Consider the following 22,464-nt stretch of genomic DNA (forward strand, 5'->3'; position numbering starts at 1 on the left):
GTCTCGCACCATGTAAGGGAATCTAAGCCAATCTTGGATTCCGGATTCCAGTTCTTGTCAATGGAACGTGGATTCTGGATTCCACAAGCAAAATTTTCCCGGAATCCATATTCCACACCAAAAAATTACTGGATTCCGGAATACAAATTCCCTTACATGGGGTTGAAGTGTCGGTTGCCACCGTTGAGTTCATTAGACTATATATTCCGTAAAAAAGCTTTGGTGAACAAAAGATAAACCTTGTCATATTTGATACCTTTTTTGTTTATTAATACCGATACTGTCGGATTGATAACTCACTTTTTAATACGCTCCTCTTTCAGATTCTTATCTTTGATTTTGTCGTGGGTGGGTTCTTCTATAAGCTGCGTCAGGAAATCCCTGACAACGATCTTGTACAGGCGAAACTAGTAAGGCAGTGGCTTTTGATTCTATCAGGTATGAGTATAACGCTGAAGAGTCCTATTATCTTGGTAACACTTCTTCACTCTAATTGTACCACTAAAATTGCTTAAAAACTCCCGCCCCGGACATACAAGCCAATTTGTACCACCCATTTTGTACAGTGGAGTGGAGAGCAATGATAGTCTACGTTGTGGTTTTCTTGGATAGAGCGCCACTATCGAACAAGGAAGTGCAGTGATTCAACCTCTGACTAGAATTGTATTAAAACATATTGCGGCCTTTTCGTTTCTTTTTAGCCAAAGGAACAAAAAAGGTGAGGTTTTCCTGTAGAATGGTTCAGTCTCTTGCAACTCACGACTCACAACGTTACGGTGCGTTTTTGGCACTTCGGCTACGTTTGTCAATGAGTCCGTGATGAATGTTTATGTGTGTGTATTCACGAGTTGATGGTAAGGACTTGTTGTTGTTGATTTCCATTTTGTGTGTGGCCTTATTCTCGATCTGCTACCGCCCTTTCCTGCTAGTACCTTAAGTTAGAAATAATGAATGTATGAACTTCATATTTTTGAACTGGGGGCTGCAAAAACAATCGCAGAGAAGATCATCACAGTAGTGAAATACGCAAGTTATGAAGCTGCGAAAAGAAAGCCTGAGAAGATTGAGGCTTGACGGGATTCGAACCCTGACCTCTGCGATGAGGATGTAGCGCTCTAACCAATTGAGCAAGCAAGAAACTGGGCACTGGTCATTTAATTGGTTCGAAATATACCCGGAAAAGGTGAAGATGAAATATGGGTACATGGAGTACCAGACAGTTAGATATGTAATTTATTGTGATGTTTTAATGCCTTGACAGTGTCCATATTCGTGTCCGTTTTTATCACTGCAATCTACATGATAGCACTTGTGGCAAATATGCTCTCCTGGTACAGGTAAGCAAGTGTTTCTTTCTTTTTGTCATGGTGGCATTACATTTATTCTCTGCAAGGGTAGCTAAGGGCTTTTTGTAAGGGCTGAAGAGCAATCAAGAATGGAACTCTTAACATCTTGCAGCTTGGTTTGTTTGGTTTCCCAATGCGGGTCGTGAAGTGTGAAGAACGGGAGAATATTCCGGTGAATTCGTGGTGTGGGTGTGTCGCCCGGTTCTAAAAATCCGGACCCTATTTCAGACTAAAAAATTGTCATTTTCCATACCTATTTTTTAAATCCATACCCGTTTTCAGACCTGGCGTAGGCAATAATTATGTTATCATTACTTAGATTAGAACGCCACTAAAAAAGTTTTCTTAAAATCCATTTCGAATTCGCATGTTACTCTTTCTTTCTTATTCATTCTTCTTCACCATGTACTCGCCTAACGAATAACATCTTTATAATTTGTCGGCCCCATACAAGAGCGCCCGATATAAAAATGATAATAGTTTGTGTAACGACTTCCAATCTGTACTTGTCGTGTTGGTCAATAAAACATGATACAAGTTTTCTAGGACGTTTGGGCGGGGAGTTTTTGACAAAATTTATCGCATAAATGCCTTGAAACAAAAGAAAGTTTTCAAAAAAGTCCAATCCCCACCGGATTTTCATTTTTTTTTTACATTTATGTGGCCGCTGTGGCATCATTTAAAGTACCAGTATTTCTTTAAAATTCTAATGCAAATTTGTGACTCTTAAATCTATGAATATTTTCACAAGTGAAAGGTTCGTGTGTGCACTTCCTCAAGCAACACGCAAGACAAAAACGAACGGATAGAAACAGCAAAGAGGTTAATCCAGCTAAACAAATTCGAGTACATCATTACCACAATGACTGTGCAAAATGTTTGGGGAAAAACAAGGTGCACTATAGTATATGTGAAAATGGTGAATATTTGTTAAACAGTAGCATTGCCATTGCTGTAAAGAATTGCTGGTAAAACCCTTCGAATTGTCAGCAACCTTTCTCTTTATCTAGAATTCAAACGGTCAAATCAATCACAGAGACAAGCCCTGGTAACAAAAATCTTGGAATTTTCCGGAATTCCTTTTAACAGTGCTGCTTACCATGGTAAATTACTGTTTAACAGAAATTCACTTTATTCGTGAATTAATGTAAGGTATGTTCTGTTCCTTCTTCAGAGGGCACTTACTACGCCTCCAGCGAGGTGAAAAGCAGTTTTTGCCAACTGACATTTTCAACCGTAATCCCGATTCCATCACGGTAAGAGGCAATGGTCGGGCTGCTATTGATTTCTAGCGAAGCACTTTTAGTTAGGTAATAAATCCCTGCAAAAATTTCGCTATTACGTGGCCTCACGCATTATTCAAAAGGGAAACCACTGCACTTATCAAGACATTGGACAATTATGCAATTATATAAAGGTTTTGTCGTTGGATGATGATGATAGCCTGCAGGTGCACAGAGGCTGGGGCAAAGAATAGCTATAATAGAAAGTAGGTGTAATATACAAATCACAAAACTACAGCACGAAACGAACCATGTGCTAGTCCTCCATCTTTAATGCACTGCGCATGTGCAAAAAACAAGGAGCCTGGAACCTAATATATTACAATCCTCCCGAACAAATGAGTTGGTTAGCATAACAACAACGAATAATAAAATGCAAGTCTAACAGATAAACAATGTTCAGTGTTCGTCATCTACTTAAAGAATGTTCACATTTCACATATGAGTCTGCGTGGTGGTCTCCTCTCCCGACTCGTGTACGCACCCATCACTGAGGTGCTGGGTGCATTGGCAATGGTGCCCCTGAGGGACTTGGTCCGTCCAAAGCGTCTGCCAATGACCTTTCTAGTGTCAGCTCAGTTGTTTCCTGTTCCTCTACGTCACCTGCATCCAGATTTCCTCCTGCCTTGGATGTACTAACTAGTGGTTCAGAAGGACTCCACGCTCCACTCTGCACTGCGGCTGAGGAACTTAACAAGTTTCGTGCGTAATTACTATCTTCCTCGCCCTCCCAAGAGCTTGAAGACTGGATACAGCAAGCACTCTTCAAATGGTCCCCATGAACAAATCGTATTTGATCCCCACAGCGAACTAGGTAAGTACGCGGACCTTTCACCTGAGTGATCTTTCCAGGGATGCACCTTTCAACTCAACGCCGCCAATTATGAACCAAGACCACTTGAGGTTGGGTTTAAGTAATGTGAAACATTTACGGATCTGTAGTCCCAAAAACAGCTCAACGGAAGATTGCCCAGTGACAGTGTGAGGTGTGCTACGATTCAAAATCAGAAAGTTGGCCAGCCTATGCTCCAGACTGGCGACATTTGCTTTGCCATCCAGCACTTGCTTGTTCAAAACCGTCGTGGCGGTCTGTAGAAAACGTTAAGCAGCTCCACTAGAAGCAGGATGGTACGGTGGAACCCGGGTAAACCTGACTCTATTCTGCTTCGAGAATTGGGAGAACTCAACCGATGCTAACTGCTGCCTGTTGTCCGAAACTACCTCTTCCGGTATTCCGCAGTGTGCAAACAACGAGTGCAAACCCTCGATGGTTTTCAAGCTGCTTATGGAACCCGTGGGAGTCACCTCCAACCACTTGGAACAGGCATCATCAAAAATTGAGAAATTCAACTTGCCCTTCTCAAAGAAATCACTGTGGATACGCTCCCATGACTAAGCAGCCCATTTCCAGGGGTTCCCTTGGAGGGGACTTGCCCACGGCAACACAAAAATGACATTTTGCTGAACCCTTTCAACAACAGCAGTATCCAATCCCGGCCAACAAAAATAACCCCACGCAAGCGACTTCATCCGGCAGATTCCGTGATGCTCCTGGTGCAAGTCATCGAACAGACGAACACAATACTTCTTAGGAATAACCACACGTAAACTCCACAACACACAGCCTCGATAAACAGAAAGTTCTTGCTTTCGTGAAAAGTAAGGCTACAACACTGGATCAATTAGCGCTTGGGGCCATCCATGCAAAGTCAAGTTGTACACACGAGCTAAAACCGGGTCTTTTCTAGTTGCATCCGCAATGTCTTGGGCTGCAACTGGAAGTTCTTCCAGGTAACTGATCAAATACACTTCTTCCTCCTCCTCTTGCTCTTCTAAAGACGCCTGTACCAGTCTTGAAAAAGCATCTGCATTTGCATGTTCAGCATAGTTCCTATACTCAATTTCATACTGATAAACTGCTAAAATCAAAGACAATCTTGCTGCAGCCAGTGGGAGTACACCAGTCTTCGGCCCAAGAATCGTGAACAGTGGCTGATGATCAGTAAGCAAAAACCTCTGACCATGCAGATACGTATGGAAATTTTTCACTCCAAACACGATGGATAAGGTCTCTTTCTCTATTTGGGAATAGTTACGCTCACTAGCTGTGAGAGTTCGAGATGCAAAACCAATAGGATTTTCCTCCGTCCACTTCCAAGGTCAATCCTTTTGCAAAAGGTCATGAAGAGGATGCAGCGTAGTCGCCAGATTGGGCAGGAACTTGCCATAATAGTTAAGAAGTCCCAGATACGACTTCAGGTCTGTGACATTGGTAGGACTCTTGGCTTGTATGACTGCATCCATCTTCTGAGGGAGGGGACGAATGCCATTTTTGTCCATACAGTGTCCAAGAAACTCGAGTCCGGACTGGAAGAAAATGCAGTGAACTACATTTCTTGGGAACCAACACCACTGGGGCAGCCCTCCAGCCCTCCAGTCTCTGAAGCTCCTGCCCAACTTTTCTTTAAGAGCATATGGAACGGGTCTTCCTTTCAGGAATAGGGGCTGTGCACCTTCACGGACCTGAGGCTTTACACAGTTTGAAGTGTCCATAACCCTTCACAAAGAGGGCTTCATACTTAGCAAGGACATCCTCCAGAGAAGGCACACGAGACACCTTGAAGATGGTGGACCAATCCAGTTTCAATTTCTCAAGCCAGTTCCGCCCAAGCGTCACAGGCTTTTCTCCTTGAGCGACCACCAGAGGTAGTTGCATTTCCTGGGTCTGATACTTCACAGCGACTTCTCAAACTCATTAATAATTCATTAAGAAAATACAAAGGAAATTAATGTTTAATGAGTGTTTGGAAATCGGATGAAACACTGCTTAGTATTTGCATCCTTAATTTCTCCTTCAAAAATGATTTTGTTTGAGAAGAAATATCAAACATTCGACACAGTGTTTCATCACCAGATGAAACACCTCGAAGTTCGTCAAAAATACTCCGCTGCGCGTCGTATTTTCAACTCTCTTCTCGGTGTTTCATCTGGTGATGAAACACTGCATCTCATGTTTGATATATTACTTGAATTTCCCCCAACAAGGGTATGACTCACCAGAACAGGTTTTCAAGTGGAACTGCGTTGGCTGCAATTTGAGATGCTTAAACTCCTTCTTATACTCCACCTCAGGGACAATGGACACCGCCGATCCCGTGTCGACTTCCATGCTCACTGGCTTACCCTCCAACAATAACTGAACCTGAAACCCTGATCCACCATGTCCTTTATACTTGAGAGTGTACATTTCCAGTCCAGACTGCTCTTCAGTAGTACTCATAGTGAATTCAAACTCCAAATAACGCGTGGAATGTATCTTGCCTTTCTTATCGCACATCTTAGCAAGGTGACTTTTATTGTGACACTTGTAACATTGTACCGACCTGGCCTAGCACCCTGATGGAGAATACTTTCCATCACAACGACAACAACTCACGGCTTCCCCAGAAGAATGCCTTGAACTGGCATATTTGCCGACCTTATTGACGGTATCGTCCACCAGCACACTGGTGTCTCGAAAATCTTCTCTGTTGGCTCACACCATGGATTGTGCTGTTTCAAACGTTTTCTTAGAGGTCAATTCTCTCTCTGACAACAACTTCTTCTGAATTTCCACGCTTTTCAATCCGCAAAACGAGGCGGTCCCGTAACGCTTCTTCGAAAAAAGTTCCAAACGCACACTGCAACGCCAGTCGCTTCAACTCAACTACAAACTTAGCGACCGTTTCACTCTCATACTGGTTCCGACTATGAAATTTAAAACGTTCCTGCGCTCAAAATAGGTTTAGGCGAGTGATGTGAAATCAAAGCTCTTTCAACGCAACAAAAGACTTATCTTTCGGAAGTTCAGGGGCTAGCAAATTCCCCAGCACGCCATATACATCTGGCAATATCTCTTTTTCCGTTGATATATTCTGCTACTTGCCCCACTAGTACTATCCTCATCGCCAAATGTAATTTTCAGGTCATAAAACTACAGGGTGTTTCAAAAGTTCGTTCCGATTGTAAATTGTATTTTGCGCAAAGCATTTAATGCTTCTTTGGGCAAATGTAAAGTGATTCAGGTAAGAAATTTATCTAAATAACTGTTAAAAGCAATTTCAAACTGAAATTTTAAGAAATTATAATTTTTTTTAATTTTTGCCACACCTGTACATGTACACGAGGTTTTTCCCCCCATACTTTTCCTGCCCATTTTGTAGGTTGTCTATTTTGGTATTTTTATCGTTTTCTTTCATTTTCTCTACTCGTTCATGAAAATGAAGGCCTACACTGTTTGTGCTATAGCTCAGGCATCTATTTTTATGGTCTTCTGGCCATTCAGTCCAAAAAAATTGTCAAATTGTTGAAGAAGTCTGAACGATGACTGAACAAGAGGTCAAAAGTAAAGACCTTAGAAGACAAACCAAGGAGTGCATGGCCGTTTTTTCACAAACTGTGTGAGAAATATTATCGAAAAAGCTGTAAGTATATGCTTAATAATTCCGCAAAACAGAGAGTTAAAAAAATTTCAACTTCACATTATTGATCAAAGTTTTGAGCACAACGGTAAGGGGATAAGTTACCAAAAAAAGTTGGAAAGCCTTGAAGAGGAAAAGGCGGTGCACACTTCATGCAAGCATGGTGTCAGAAGGATTTGCCAACTTTAGACCAAAGGAGGACCAGCCGGCAAACTAATGTGATGTGAACCCCCTAGAGACCATCTGGATTATTGTAGACGAGACAAAATACAAAGATCCAGCCCCCCTAAACACTGGGCAAGCTAAGACAGTGACTACGCTTCGCCTGGAAGAATGTGACTTTGGACACGCCTGAGGAGCTCGTACATTCTATACCTCACCGCTTAGAAAATGTCAGAAAACATACAGGAAGACATTCTGGTTACTAATATTTTAGGTATTCAATGTTAAATAAATAATGAATAACATACTAAGTTTCCCAAAGGTTTTTTTTAATTATTAGTGAAATTTAAGCGAATAAAAAATCGGAACGAACTTTTGAAACACCCTGTACAGGACGAAAACGAACCATGTGCTAGTCCCCCATATATAATGTACTGCGGATGTGTAAAATACAGGGAGCCCGGAACCTAATATATTACAGTAGGTAACATTGGGAACCCTCCAAGCACTATTTAAGCAGAACGCCCAAAACAAGAAGAAAGACAACACGGACATAAAGTATGGAGTGCTGTGGTGTTAATAAGTTAGCGTTAATACCAAAAACGTCAGACTTCCGATTGAAAGTTAAAGTGGTCTCCTTTTAATAAACACAAGAACCTTGCCATGCCTTAGACGTTCGGTGATTGTAGAGGTGTAAAACTGGGTCAAATTCTGTTAGGAGCTAGCTCAATATTTTGACGACAACTATTGACTGTTTTTGTGTTTGATTTTAGGTCGCTACACTTAAATACTCTGGTTTTCAGGTGGCCTACTTATGCTGGGGTGAGTTCTATGTATGTCTCTATTTTAAAATTCAATAGATATTTATACGCCACTTTCACATTGCCCATAATACACCGCCTGTTACTCCCCCGGAAATTTTGCGTAAGCATTGCTTTCAATCCAAAGATCCAAAGACGCGGACGACAACGATAACGTCATAAAAACAATAGTTTTAATAAGCAAAACAACAAATTTGCACGTGCATCACACTTTTTTGTACATTTCTTTCATGTTTTTGCACGACTACGACGTGAAAATGCTTAATTTCGCGTTTTGTGGACAACGTAAACAAGCAACAACGAAATTTTATTTCTCTCTCTGAGCTTAAATATGGTCCCTTGAAATTCATCTTTAAGAGGGTTCACCTACAATTGACAAAGTAAGTGGGTAGGAATAATCGCTATAACGACTGAAAGAACGCAAATTCACTTTTTAAGCGACATTCTTGTTGCCGTCGCGTCGTTGGACCTTCAAGTCCCTAATTTCTCCTGTGTATAACAATCGTCCCAAACGATGGCGGGGTGGGGGGGGGGGGGGGGGGACAAGATGTATTATATTGGCAATGTGGAAGAAGCGAATTAATGAGAGATGAGACAAGTTAATGGGAAGCATATATTGAGATCGTATAGATAAACACCTTTCCAAACCCCAATTGGAAATTATTCTGTTAATAAGTTACTAAACCGCAGAATTGGTTGTCCATGTTGTCCTGGTCTTGCGAGTTTTCCGAGTTGCCCCGATTGTCCTGGTGGTCGCGGTTGTCCCAGTAGTCCTGGATCTACTGGTTGTCCTGGTTGTCCCAGTTCATCCAGTTGTCCCAGTCCTTCCACTTGTCTCAGTTGTCCTGCTTGTCCCACTTGGCCCAGTTGTCTCGGTTGCCCCGTTGTCCTGGTTGTCCCTGTTGTCCTAGTTACTCTGGCTGCCTCAGTTGTCCTGGTTGTCCCGGTTGTCCTTGTTGTCCCCTGCTTTCCATTTGTCCCAGTTGTCCCAGTTGTCCTATTTGTCCCATTTATACCGGTTACCATGGTTGTTCCGGTCCTCCCAGTTGTCCGTTGTTGCCGTCGTTGTTCCAGTTGTCCCGGTTAAATCCGCTCTCCGGATTGTCTCGTTTATCCCGGTTGTCCTAGTTGCCCGGTTGTCCCGGGTGTTCCAGTTGCCCTGGTTGTCCTGGTTGTGCCAGTTGGTGTTGTTGTTCCGTTTGTCCTGGTCGTCTATTTTGTCCCGGTTGTCCTGCCTGTTCCGGTGGTCCCAGTTGTCTTGATTGTCGTTGTTGTCCCGGTATTTCCAGTTGTTGCAGTTGTCTCGGTTGTCCCAGTTGTTCTGTTTGACTCGGTCGTCCCTGTTTTCCCTGTTGTCCTGGTTGCCCCCTTTGTTCCGGTCTTCTGAGTTGTCCCAGTTGTTTCCATTGTTCAGATTGTCCCGGGTGTCCTTGTTGTTCAGGTTGTCCAAGCTGTTCCAGTTGTCCTGGTTGTCGAGGTTGTTTCAGTTGCCCTGGTTGTTCCGGTTGTCATGATTGTCCCGGTTGTGCCAGTTGTCCTGGTTGTGACCATTGTCCCGGTTGTCTCGGTTGTCCCAGTTGTTCTGGTTGTCCCAGTTGTTCCAGTTGTCTTGGTTGTCCCGGTTGTCTTAGTTGTCCTGGTTGTCTGGGTAGTTCCAGTTACCCTGGTAGTCCTGGCTGTCCCTGTCATCCCAGTTGTCCCTGTCGCTTGGCTGTTACGGTTGCTCCAGTTGTCTTGGATGTCCAGGTTGTTTCAGTTGTCCCAGTTGTCCTGATTGTCCAGGACAACCTAATGTTATGAACTGAGTCAAATTAAGAAGGATTTGTATGGAGTCATCGGAGTATAACTGGGCTAATATCCCAGAGACAATTTGCCCCGAAATGCTAGTTTTTGGCAAGTAGGACTCTTGGGTGTTGTTCTTTCAGAATGTTCTGACAAATCCCATAATTTCACAAATTTATTTAATATAACGTCACACTTTAGAACTCTATGGTTTGCCTTCTTTTGTTAACGTCGATACAGATCTCCAGGTCGGCTTTTTATCTAGTACCTAATATGAGGCGGAATATTGAAGGTTTAGAAAGAAGGTATTTTCACTTAATCCTTAATCTTTGTTAAACTTAGTTTTGATATTTTTGTAATGTACATTTTTGCCTTACTGGCTTTCTCTATCTTTTCATTCAGTCGATATTCCATTATCAACTTGAAGTGCCATAGTCACTTTCTAGTATACTGTGTTTACAGGTTTTGGGTTTTGTAAATTGGTATATCTGAGTTGACTGTAACCAAACGTTGCAAGCAAGAGGTACTTCTCTCTATCTTTCTCCATTACTTTATCTTATTTATTTTTTACTTCAAGGAGCAACAATATGCGTTTTGACGTTATCAGTAGTGGGATTCGTGGTTGGACAGCAGATTATTTTACCAATGGTTGATGGAACTTTTGACTCGTTCGTTTGGACTAAGTTAAAGAATCTCTGGTAAGTTAAGAACGGTTTTTATTTAGTAAGAGACGTATGGTGTAGTAGGAGTATATTGTGTATTAGTTTATTGGTGACAATAGAGAATAACCACTGTCAATGATGTGCATGGTTTATGTGAATGTCTTTTAGGATTTTCGTGGTTTTTAGCAAGGACCAAATTATTTTTCCTTCGTGGCAGACGCAGAGAGCAGATCACTTAGTTGGTGTGGTAGACTGTCTTCTCTTCGGCCCTGACTAAAAAACTCCATAACATTTGCATTTTCCGTTCACAGTAGACCTTTTCTCTAATTTCTGTGAAGTCACAACTGGAGGTGTGGTTTTTTGAGTTATGGATGACTCAGTTTTATTTAATGTTTCTTTCAGGCCCGCTATATTAATTTCTCTAGCCTTTTTTGCGGTCCAGTTACTCTTGGCAAAGTATGTGTTTTTGATAGACAAGAATTCAACGCTAGCACTGGATAACAGGTACATCAATTAATCAATCAAAATATCGATCAATCAATCAGTCGTAACTCAGCAGTCAGGCAAAAGCCAATTATAATAGCAGTCGCCGAAACAAAAGTATATAGGTTAGCCGATAAGTCGGTTAGAAAACAACAATAATTTGTAAAACTTGTTTTTTGTTGTATTTTTTGTTTTTGTAAATCAATTTCCTTGGAGTCGTAATTCTATACTTCTTACAATTTTTGGAAATGGACTCGTTGTTGTGAGTTTATCCCGTTATGGCTCCTTTTCTTTCTTCTTTTAATGTACTATTTACATTATGAGTTTTTGCTTCTGTTGGGTAAACGCAGTGGTAACGGAGCCTTTTTTCCTCAACAGGCGGTTGTTTCATGTCTGCACTTTTTTTCTCTTTTTCTTCAACATTTTTCTGGGAGTGTTCTCCTGTTTGAAGCGTATTATCGTCGGTGCTGTTCTTGGCGTGATGTTTCTTGGAAGGACTCAAAAAAGTGTCATACCACGTGACTTTGAACTCAAGGATCCAGGTTTGAGTGACAGGCGAATTTTGTGCACATTGTTTGGCTCATTAACATACCCTGACGTTATCATTCTCTCATCGAGCTATCTAAATCGCATCTCTGAATATTGAAAGAACATAACAATACTGGTCATTTCTGATACGTTCAGGCTGATATGCCGAATGGCTTCGGAGAATTCTATTTTTAAAACTCAATATTCTACCAAGAATGCATGAGCTTATTAACTTTTTTAACAACCGGCAATTTCGGAGTTTTTGATAGCTGCTAATTCATTGAACACTGCTTACAAAGAGCTAAAAATCCACAATTTGCTCATTGAAAGTGAACCGGCTCTTTTCACCTTTGGACTTAATGGACCAGAGCCACTGAAGGGTTAATTATTCTTTTCTTTTGTGTTAAACCCCTCTGCCTCTTAGCCAAGGATAAATTCTGATAATTCCAATCTTTTCTTGATTTTTTTTTGGATATACAGCGACGTTAAGTACGGGTTAACTCGTATTCTAATGAGCAAAAATGTAAGCAATAATGACGTCAGCATAAATTTGCCTACTACTGTCGTGGTGGTTTTGTTGGTTGTAAGTGGTTGTGCATTTTGGCATCAAGATGGAGCATAGTTGTCCAAAACCGGTGCAAATAAAGGGAACTCTAGCCAGATGTCAATCAAATGGTGAACAAGGAATCTGGAACATGCACGGGGAAAAGGAAAATGAAAAAATGAACAAAACACAAAGTTAGAATTATAAAATGTTAATATAAAACAGAGAACTTAAAAAAGACGCTATGTCACGCTATTTACTATCTTTTTGAAAAAGCTAAGGGATAATTATACGTTTATGAGAAACAGCCCACGTACCCCTCCCCTAAGCCAACATTTTGCCCTAAGTGAGAAGTAAGTGTTAATGTTGGCTTAGGAGATGGGTAGGTGGGCAGTTTGCCCGAAACGTAAAGCTAAGATGTGTCTTTGTATCTATTAAATTCCAAACCTAATGATCTAGCTTTGTTATTTAAGACTATATTCAGGCATTATCTTTTGCTACGGATGGCAAGGATGGTCATGGATTAACAATTGAAAAAAATGGGTCAATTTTTCAAGTTTAAATGCCATGCCTGCAAAAATTATCCTAAAAAATATTGTGGTCAGTGCTGTCTGTTGAAATTTGTTTGATATCTTCCTCCTAACACAACAGGAGCATTTTGTGTATGGGCAAAAGTACTACGTAATGACCTAAAAAAACAGCAATATCCTCCTGACATAACCCCTCTAAGTAAGATGTTGTTTTGATTTCTCATTTTCCTGTGCCCCTGGTCGCTCGCGGTTCCCACTTCCAGATTCAGTCTTTGAATACAAAAGGCCATTTCCGAGTTCCAAAATCTCTCACTTTCAGAACGAGGCTATGTGAGAAACCTTTGTTGTGAAAATGAGTGTTATCTGCATGAGAATAACAAGTCATTTTCATATCAATGCTTTCGCATTAAGCCTCGCTTTGAAACAGAGGCTTGAGCCAATTTGGAAATGGTCTATTAACGTTTAAATTGTTATTATTTTTAAATAACGAATTAACTTTTTTTTTCTGTTGTTGTTAGGGTTTAACGCATATGTGGGATATCTGCTGCTGGAGCATACCCATGCCAACCCAGTTCTGGTTACTTTTTGCCAGCTTCTCATCAAAACGATGAACGAGGAACAAGAAGAAATCAATGTTCTTAAAAACCACTTATCAGGGGAGCAAGGATGTGCAAGTAAGGAAACATGTTATTAAATCAAGTATATCGAATTTTTAGTTGAGGTTTTTATATTCCTGGCTCATGCTCCTATAAGTGTTAAACAAAAACATTGATCATGAGGGGACACAAAGAGCTTGTACTGTAAGTATCCCGGAGAGCTCCATACAATTCCTTATAATTTTGTTATAAGGAATTGTATGGAGCTTTCGAGGAGACTTTTCTTAATTAGTTTAGGCGCGGCGGATTTTGTCACGTATGATCAGCGCGAGGTGTTTCTCCCGACACCCTTCTGTCAGGAAAATGTCATCATATGAAAGCAAAACAGACACGATCGCGTCGGCGGGCCGAAGCCGGCAAAAATAAAAGGCTTTTCTCCTTCCATTTCAGAGGTCAGTTTTGTTTCGATCTGGTCTAAAATCAGGTTTTTAGGTTGTCGGTAATAAAATATTGTCTTATTCTGTTCTCAAGGACCTTTAGAAAACGAGACAAACGAGATAATTGACTAGAGAAAGAAGCGTGAAAACGCTTTTTTGGAAGAAATTTTTTTTTAATTCCCGCAGAGATTTTGCGAAATCGCGAAGCGCAATGTATTGTGTTTCTACCAAAGCCCTCATGATTAAGCAGTGTAATGCCATCACAACTAAAAATGAATTTAGTTTGTATCGCAAAAGCCGCGAAAATAGAGCTGAAAAAAAAAATGGATCGGAAAAATTAATAAAATCACCGAGAAACCGTCTCGCGGGAGCTTTGTCAAACAAACCGTTGGTACGGTTTATTTAACCTAACCTGGAAAAGGAGACGTCTGCACGCAGAATGCATTTCATCCTACATGTAGTTGTGATTTCCAGAACGGACCTCGGGAGCCTCATTGCCGTAATATCTTCTACATTACAGAAACCACAGCAGAATCGTCCTGCTCGCGTGCTAACTTTCCGCTCCAATAAGTATTATGACTATACAGTACCAGTGAATTGTTTCAAAATTTAAAGCGGCCGAAACTTATTTCCATCAGCGCGTAGTTAGTTAGTTAAGCAATAATAATGCACAGCACTGTAGAAAACACGGTTCTAGAATATCTGACGGCTTCGCGTTTTGTTCGTCGCTGCATGCGATTTAATCGCTTATAACCTAACAGAAAATGTAAATGTACCTGAAGGAAATGCCGTGTATTGCCTTACCTTAACGCTGTGATGTGTGTAAATTTGTCTTTTGCTATGGTTTTAGACAATACGACTTCTCCTGACTATCAATTGTGCGTCAAAACAAGCGCGATAATGAAATAGTCGAAGTGCCATGGTGTAGCAATTTATGACAAAGTTTTAACTGGAAAACTTGTTGCCATCTGATGTACACCTGTATAGTCTATGTTTGTAAGCTCTGCCTAAAGAATCACTGGGTTACACTGCACCAACGGGTGTGCCACCTAAAGTGCAGCCTATGTTTGTTAGCTCTACCTAAAGAATCACTTGGTTACACTGCACCCATGGGTGTGCCACCTAAAGTGCAGCCTATGTTTGTTAGCTCTACCTAAAGCATCACTGGGTTACACTGCACCCATGGGTGTGCCACCTAAAGTGCAGCCTATGTTTGTTAGCTTTACCTAAAGAATCACTGGGTTACACTGCACCCATGGGTGTGCCACCTAAAGTGCAGCCTATGTTTGTTAGCTCTACCTAAAGAATCACTGGGTTACACTGCACCCATGGGTGTGCCACCTAAAGTGCAGCCTATGTTTGTTAGCTCTTCCTAAAGAATCACTGGGTTACACTACACCCATGGGTGTGCCACCTAAAGTGCAGCCTATGTTTGTTAGCTCTTCCTAAAGAATCACTGGGTTACACTGCACCTTTGGGTGTGCCACCTAAAGTGCAGACTATGTTTGTTGGCTCTACCTAAAGAATCACTGGGTTACACTACTCCCATGGGTGTGCCACCTAAAGTGCAGCCTATGTTTGTTAGCTCTACCTAAAGAATCACTGGGTTACACTACACCCATGGGTGTGCCACCTAAAGTGCAGCCTATGTTTGTTAGCTCTTCCTAAAGAATCACTGGGTTACACTGCACCTTTGGGTGTGCCACCTAAAGTGCAGACTATGTTTGTTGGCTCTACCTAAAGAATCACTGGGTTACACTGCACCCATGGGTGTGCCACCTAAAGTGCAGCCTACGTTAACTTTGTTAGCTCTACCTAAAGAATCACTGGCTTACACTGTACTCACGGACGTTTGCCTCGCGCTCTCTTCAAAGACAAAAAAGCTATAGTCTGTTTGGCCAAAAATCAAGCTTTGTTTCCCCTAAAAATTTGACACCATATTAGGACCCGAAAGACGTTAAAAGTTCCTCCATAATAGAAGAGTGTTTTGCTAGAGTTTACAAACGTTTGGCTCATGAGTTTCAATATAAAGGTGCAAAAACTTATCAGCATAATTATAGCACACAAACATTGTCATCAAACTCCTGGCATGTAGCCTGAATAAGCCAAGCAAATATGAATAAAGCATATAACAAGAAATATTCGTCAAATGGTCTCGTTAAGTATTCCCATTCCACGATTTTTCGCCGAGTAACAAATTTAAAACTTCAATTCTTACCTTACAGTGGTCGGTTCATTTACCTTACATTTGCCAACACTAATAAACATGAACAAAACGATGAAATCCGGCACTCTTCTTTCAGAAGTAGCAAGCCTCATGAAGTAAAATCCACCGATATGCGCTGCATTCTCACTACAAATATAAATATTTGCCGTGAAGAAAATACGACGAGGAGGAAAAAATGCCAGATCTTCGCCTCGGCAATGTATTCCAGCTACCAAGCCGGCGTATCTCCAGAAGGTGGACTCGAGGTGGGACAAACCTTGTGATTTTTTAGGAGCCCTTTGCGCGCAAACTAATTTATTCTGGCGCGAAATGAAGATTAAGAAAATGCATCTGAAATCTAATACACGACAAGAAAATTTTCGCACTTTCGAGGAGCGCGACATATTAAATGGGATTAAGTCGGATTAGCTGCCCGCGGAGAAAGCATCACTGCGTGGGATGGTACTTCCAGTAAAAAGCCTCTGTGTCCTCTCATGCTCTTAGTTTCAAATTTCGTCATCCTTGCGAAATTTTAAACATTAGCCGGGGGAGCCGCCAACGCGAGCTGGTGAAGCCGGCAAGAAGAATAGGTCGGCCGCCGTATTCTCTTCGTCTCTGGACGAGCCGGACATAAATGCGTCCCAGTTTACGATGTCCCGTTTTCATACTAGACGCATTTAATGTCTCAGACGTTAAACTCGCCAGTTAAGTGCGCCTAAACGACGCACTTAACAGAAAACTTTAATGTCGTCAAACCTTAAATACGTCTGTCTTATTTAACGTCTCAGACGACTTTAACGTTTCTAGCGTGAAAGCGGCCATTCAGTGTAAAGGTGTCAGGTGTTACCGGCTCAAAATAAAGTTGATTTTCATCATCATGGGCCTGGCCATCATCATCTTCGTCAATAGTATTATAGTAGTCACATTCATCTTCATCTCTGCATATTCATCTCTATATAAGCCCATTGTGTATTTACCTATTTCCTCCCTTAAAAATTGCCCAATGTTTGTTTAGACAATCAAGTAAGTGTTGAACTGAGGGAGACACCACTTGGACGTAACAAATTTCGACGACTTCGCAATCGCTGGCACCTTCTGTATACTCTACACAACAACCCGTCGCTCCAGCAGCACCGTCGGGCAGAAATGTTCACTCAAAAGTCGCCATTTGCTGCGTTTAAAGTTATGGTACAAAAAGGCATGGTAAATGTATCGCAGGACATTCTAGAAGAAGATAAATCTGAAAACCTGGACTGCAAGCTGTAATTACATTCTAATTAGGTTCTCAGGCTCCAACGTGCACACTTTTTGCTGGTCTTCTGTGACTGGTCTATTTTTTAACCCGCTTGTCTCAGCAGATGTTCTTTGGAGAGGATTGCGTAACAAGCGAAAAGCACGTCTGCGTGAGAGGCTTACTTGGGACAGACTATGCTATATTTGACTTCAAGCTTTGTCTGTTTGGATCATCCACATTTGTTGTTTAATTACTGGATGTCAGGTGTCATTACGTTTGTGTTTGCGACACTGACTTGGATAGAATCACATGAATTTTTAGCTCTGACTATTATCCGGAAATTTTTGATCCAAATCTTTTTGGCTTGAAAGTCAAGTGTTGAGAAACAGGCCTCTAGGAGCTTCTGGTAGTAGTTTTCAATAATTAGCCGGTGTAAAGTCTGTCAGAAAACGACGGAATATTTTGAATGAATTAAAAATGTGCGATATCTGGACTCTTCAATGAATTGCCAGTTGTTTCTTTTAAGGAAGGTTTCAAACATCAATGCCTTCAAAACGCAACTGAAAACTCACCTTTTCAGGTAAGCATACATTGCATTGTATTTTTTATGGCTTTATCGAGTGTAATTTTTTTAAAAACTAGGTTTCTGCGAATGAGATGTAATTAATTACTTATAAAGTTGTTTTCTATCATAATTGACTGTAAATAGATTTTGTAATTTAGAAGTATGATTTGTAAGACCCTTTTCATTGGACGATTAGTAAAGATAAGACTTACAGAAATATTCTTAATCTTACGTCTTATGACGATAGTTGCTTGAAATTTTTTTTTTCAAACCGAAACAGAAAAAAATGAAACATGACGGTTCTATTTCAGTTTTAAAGTGAATAATGCCGGCTAGCTTAAGCTAAAGAAGCGTCAGTTTCGTTTTTTTCTGGTCGAGGACTTAGGGCCATTCAACCCATAAACGCAAAATTTAGTATTTTTTTTTTCTATTCAAAAATGGTATGTTTTAGGTCGATCGGCCTTGAATTGTGCTAAAATTATCCCTCTCGTCCTTTAAGGCTATGTTCACATTATACTGGATAGCGTTTGCGCGGTCACAAGAACCACTGATACCGGATAGGGCTACTGTTCACAAATAAGAACGGTGATCTGGACGTGATTTCTGTAACTAAACGAAGCTGCGCTTCACCGATGTCTTAAGTGTAGAGTCGAATGTCGGATAGGCGTTCATACTGTTGCTGGTTTGCACGTGATGTCACGGCGGCCGTGTTGCATGGTGGTAAAGAACAAAAGCATTTCTCACCTCTGGGAACTTAACTCTTTTGTCATTTAAATTCTTCGAGAAAAAATTCTATTGTATTTAGCTGTATTTGCCCCTAACATGGCCGCCTTGTCACGTGGTTGCAAACCAAGAATACCGGATAGCTTTTCGTGTGGATGCGAAAAGCTATCCTGCATAGTGTGAAATAGTCACGAACTATGTGTGGTTGACAAAGATGTCGCGCCAAGCACTTATACATACTGTATGACGTAAAATCTTCTCTGTCATGGGTATAGATCTGAAGAGTGCGTTCAGCGCTTCGATTTGAAAGACCAACAGTAAACGACGCCCCTCTGAAAAATGCTGCAGATCTTTGAAAACAGAAGGTAGCAGTTGCGACTCTTACCCGGTGCGAAATATACTGTAACGTCAAGTTTTTTAAAAAAATACTGCTAACAGGACTACTGTTAACTGCCGTATTAAAAAATTCCCCTCTGAAGAGTTTTCGAATTGCAGATTCCAAAACTACCGATACCTGTTTGTGGTCGTGTTTTTAACAGGGTGCAGGGTTAAAAATGCGGAGGGCGAGCATTTTTAGACTTGACAAAGACTTGCTGTGAGTGTTTTGAACACCTTTGAAAGTATGTTCTTCCCTGATCTATCCCTGAATATTTAATTTCTTCTGCCATTTGTCGATGTCTTGTTTCATTAAAAGTTTTCTTTTTTGCAAACCTCAGAAAAGAAAGGTAAATGAATGAATAAATACGATGGGTAAAATACAAAGACGCGCGCTAAATTCAGTGATGCAAATTAACTTGAAGAAAGTGCCGAGACAAAGTTCAAGCCGCTCCCAGCCTTTACGTGGACGATATCCGAACCATACAAAAGAGAACATACTCAAGGATAGTGTGCCTAAGGGCCTGTTTACATGGAGTGGGAGACCCCGGTCTAGTGGGGTTGGTTTCTTTTGTTTTCACGCTCTGGGGAACACAAAACAAAAGAAACCTACCCCACTAGACCGGGGTCCCCCACTCCATGTAAACAGGCCCTTAAATCTATCCGGAACGTGACAAAATGGACATTTAACATGTTCACGGAAAATTGGTAAGAATTGTTTGTGCCTTTTTTCATAATCAGGCATAATTAGTAAGTAGTTTTCTGTTGAATTGGATTTTGTTTGGCCTTCTCTGTGTTACAGAAATCTTAAATTCTTTAAGAAAATTTTTGTAATAATAGCTTCCTTACTTTAAGACAGGGTGGCAAGAAGCTCTCACGACGATCTTCTTAATTAGCTAACAAAACCAAAGATGAATAACCCAAACATGTATAATGCGCCTTGCCTGAAAGACAAAGACGGAAAGGAAATCAATGTTTCTGAGAGCCTCCTGGCGCCATGATTTTTTTGTAGATTGTAGATTTGGATGTGGTTGAATTCAAATCCCTCCACCTTGATGAATTTTACCTGGAATAACATTAAGGTTCCTTGTACGTGAGAAGACAGGACTCGTTTCGAATTAAACAATATGATTACAATATGGCTTCTGAATACCTGTGAGCTTTTGCAACATATTTGAAGTGCCTACAAGGTGTAATTTTTTAAACATCAGAAACAAAAAAGGGGCTGTTGAGCAGCGTACGGGGGTCGAGAAATCTTACTGAAGGACCTATTTACATGAAGTTGGGAGACTTCGGTAGGCGAGGTATCCCGAATCCGCTTAGATGGGGGTAACAAAACAGCAACGTAACGAAGACCGCAAATGAATATGCCGCAAGGCGTAGATTTACAGAAAATCTGATCAACAAAAATATATCCCAAGTAAACATAAATCTCCAAAGTTAGTCGTACTACGTAAAAATTAACTTTGCTATGATAAACACGTCAAACACGCGGGTAAGTAATTCATGGGTATACAGGATATATGAGAGTCTGTGGCTTAGTTTACTTCTAAGAGATAACATACTAGGGAGTCTATATGGAGACTACCATGAACGAACTTGCCTTACGACACCCAGATTATTGCCTGGTGGCTAAGCACGTAAACAGACAAGATGGCGGGCGAACGACTTGTTTTGGCGGGTAATGCTCTTGCTGCAAATTGAAACAATGAAAACAGTGGTGGATTAGCTTATACAAAAGGATTTTGCCGGAGAGAATAGAAAAAGAACTCAAGAATGGTGCGTGCAGCTTTTGTGTCTGTGTTTGATGTATTAAAAACATGAGAGATTATGTGGACACGCGGGTATAAACCTCACCATCCTGGGGTCCCCTATCACACTGTAAACAGGGCCTGTCCTTCTTTTACAGGAACTCTCCATGTCAAGTCTGTCATAAAGATGCTAAGGGTATTCAAAATTTATATTGTTCCCGTAAAGTTGTTGTGAATTTTGCATAAATTAATACTAAGTCTACTCCAGTTTTTCCACTATAGATTCTAAATATTGAGTAATTATTATCGTTATTTAAATTGACGATTTGCCAGCTGTTCAGAAAACCTGGATCGATCAGACCAGATCGGATCAACCCTCTGAAACACTATCACTACCTTTTGCCAATTAGTGAAATGTGGGTGGTTGATCCTATCTGGTCCTATACAAAGTTCTGGTTGAAAAGTGACAGCATATAACATGTCTATTAGTCCATCGACTCTCTCAATTTTTGGCCTTTCCTTAAATCTTGATCATGTTTCATTTTTTTTAATGTTTTTTTTGTTGAATCCCTCGCCAATTTTAATAAGAACTTCGAATTCTCAAAGAGTATCCAGAGGCCACATAGCTAATTCTGTTTTGATGTCACAGACATAGCTAATTCTACTTTAAATTGATCTACCTATATATCATATTCTTATAGCTTTAACAAAGAATAATGGTTATATGCTAAGAAGGCAAACACTTCACATGTGAATTTGACTTATATGGAGTGAGTTGACAGCTGCATGTAAGAAACATATCACTATCATGGTTTTCAAGGTATCCCTTGCGAAATAACTTTTGGAATTCCTAGGATTATCCTAGGAATTCCTAGGAAAAAAATCCTAGGAATTCCTAAGAATTCCTAGGAATTCCTAGGAATCGTAGGTGTGAATTTTCACGGTAAATTCGGACTTGGAATTCCTAGGAATTCCTAGGAATTCCCAGTTTAAAAAGTTCTGGTTTTAAATTCCTAGAAATTCCCGGAAATTCCAAATCGAAATGAAACTAGACTTGGAATTCCTAGGAATTCCTAGGAATTCCTAGGAATTCCAACCTACAAGATTTTAAAGCACAAAAAGTTCATAGAAATTCCCAGAAATTCCTAGTAATTCCTAGGAATTCTTAGGAATTCCTAGGAATTCTAGGAGTTTACAGGTTTAACATCATGTCATCAATCAACATCCAATGCCAGGATAGTAAAGTATATGCAAATTTAATGATTAATTACCAACTGGAGAAAGCATGGAAATTGCATTTAAACACGTTTATGATAATAATGTTCAAAATCACATCTTATGGTACATGTTTTGTTTTTTAAAAAATTGAATAAAACAATTAAGTCCCGAGATATAAATTGTTCTTGAGTCATTATTGAAAAATTGTGGGACACATTTGTAACTGGAATAATACAGCAAAAGAGTCTTGATTGAATTAATTTAACAGCGGGAACATCTATGTAAAAAAAGAAAAAGTCAGGCCAACTTGCTTCCAGCAAGCTTATCTGCTAAGCCCTTATTAAGCCGCTCTTTTAATTCAGGTCTCAAACTGAGAACAAAACAATGAACTGGAAACTAAAATACTTGTAGTACATGGCGTTTAAACATACTCGTTCATGACTACAGTAGAACCCCGGCAGTGACTCGAACTCTAAAGGGAAACGAAAAATAGTTCGATTTTAAGTGGGGAATTCGAGTTATCGGGGTAAATTTCAGTTAAATCTTGATGAAGAGAAAGCAAATTTAGTTCGACTTAGCGGGGAATTCGAGTTATCGGAGTTCGAGTTATCGAGGTTCTACTGTATTAAATCCGCCAGAATCTGATCGAGTATTAGCTAATTCACGTAGAATTCCATCAACCATTTGCAACAACGACTACAGTTATGTCTCCAGTAAACAAAAAGGAACCAATAAATGGTTTTCCATGCCATCTTGAA

At 40.5% G+C, this 22,464-nt stretch overlaps 1 protein-coding gene across 1 annotated transcript in view; it reads left to right on the forward strand.

Annotated features, from left to right (window-relative positions):
* The window catches only part of LOC140938088 (stimulated by retinoic acid gene 6 protein-like), a 50,631-nt gene extending 32,829 nt beyond the window's left edge, over positions 1–17,802 (forward strand). The window contains exons 11-19 of the mRNA XM_073387624.1: positions 324–444; positions 1,262–1,337; positions 2,521–2,602; positions 8,025–8,073; positions 10,432–10,552; positions 10,919–11,020; positions 11,378–11,541; positions 13,120–13,275; positions 16,856–17,802. Coding sequence (XP_073243725.1) covers positions 324–444; positions 1,262–1,337; positions 2,521–2,602; positions 8,025–8,073; positions 10,432–10,552; positions 10,919–11,020; positions 11,378–11,541; positions 13,120–13,275; positions 16,856–17,106 — 1,122 coding nt within the window. The 3' untranslated portion in view covers positions 17,107–17,802. The remainder of the gene's footprint in view (positions 1–323; positions 445–1,261; positions 1,338–2,520; positions 2,603–8,024; positions 8,074–10,431; positions 10,553–10,918; positions 11,021–11,377; positions 11,542–13,119; positions 13,276–16,855) is intronic.
* Positions 17,803–22,464: the final 4,662 nt, after the last annotated feature.

The sequence above is a fragment of the Porites lutea genome, chromosome 5 (genome assembly GCF_958299795.1).
Source record: "Porites lutea chromosome 5, jaPorLute2.1, whole genome shotgun sequence".
In the NCBI taxonomy this organism is placed as follows: Eukaryota; Metazoa; Cnidaria; class Anthozoa; order Scleractinia; family Poritidae; genus Porites; species Porites lutea.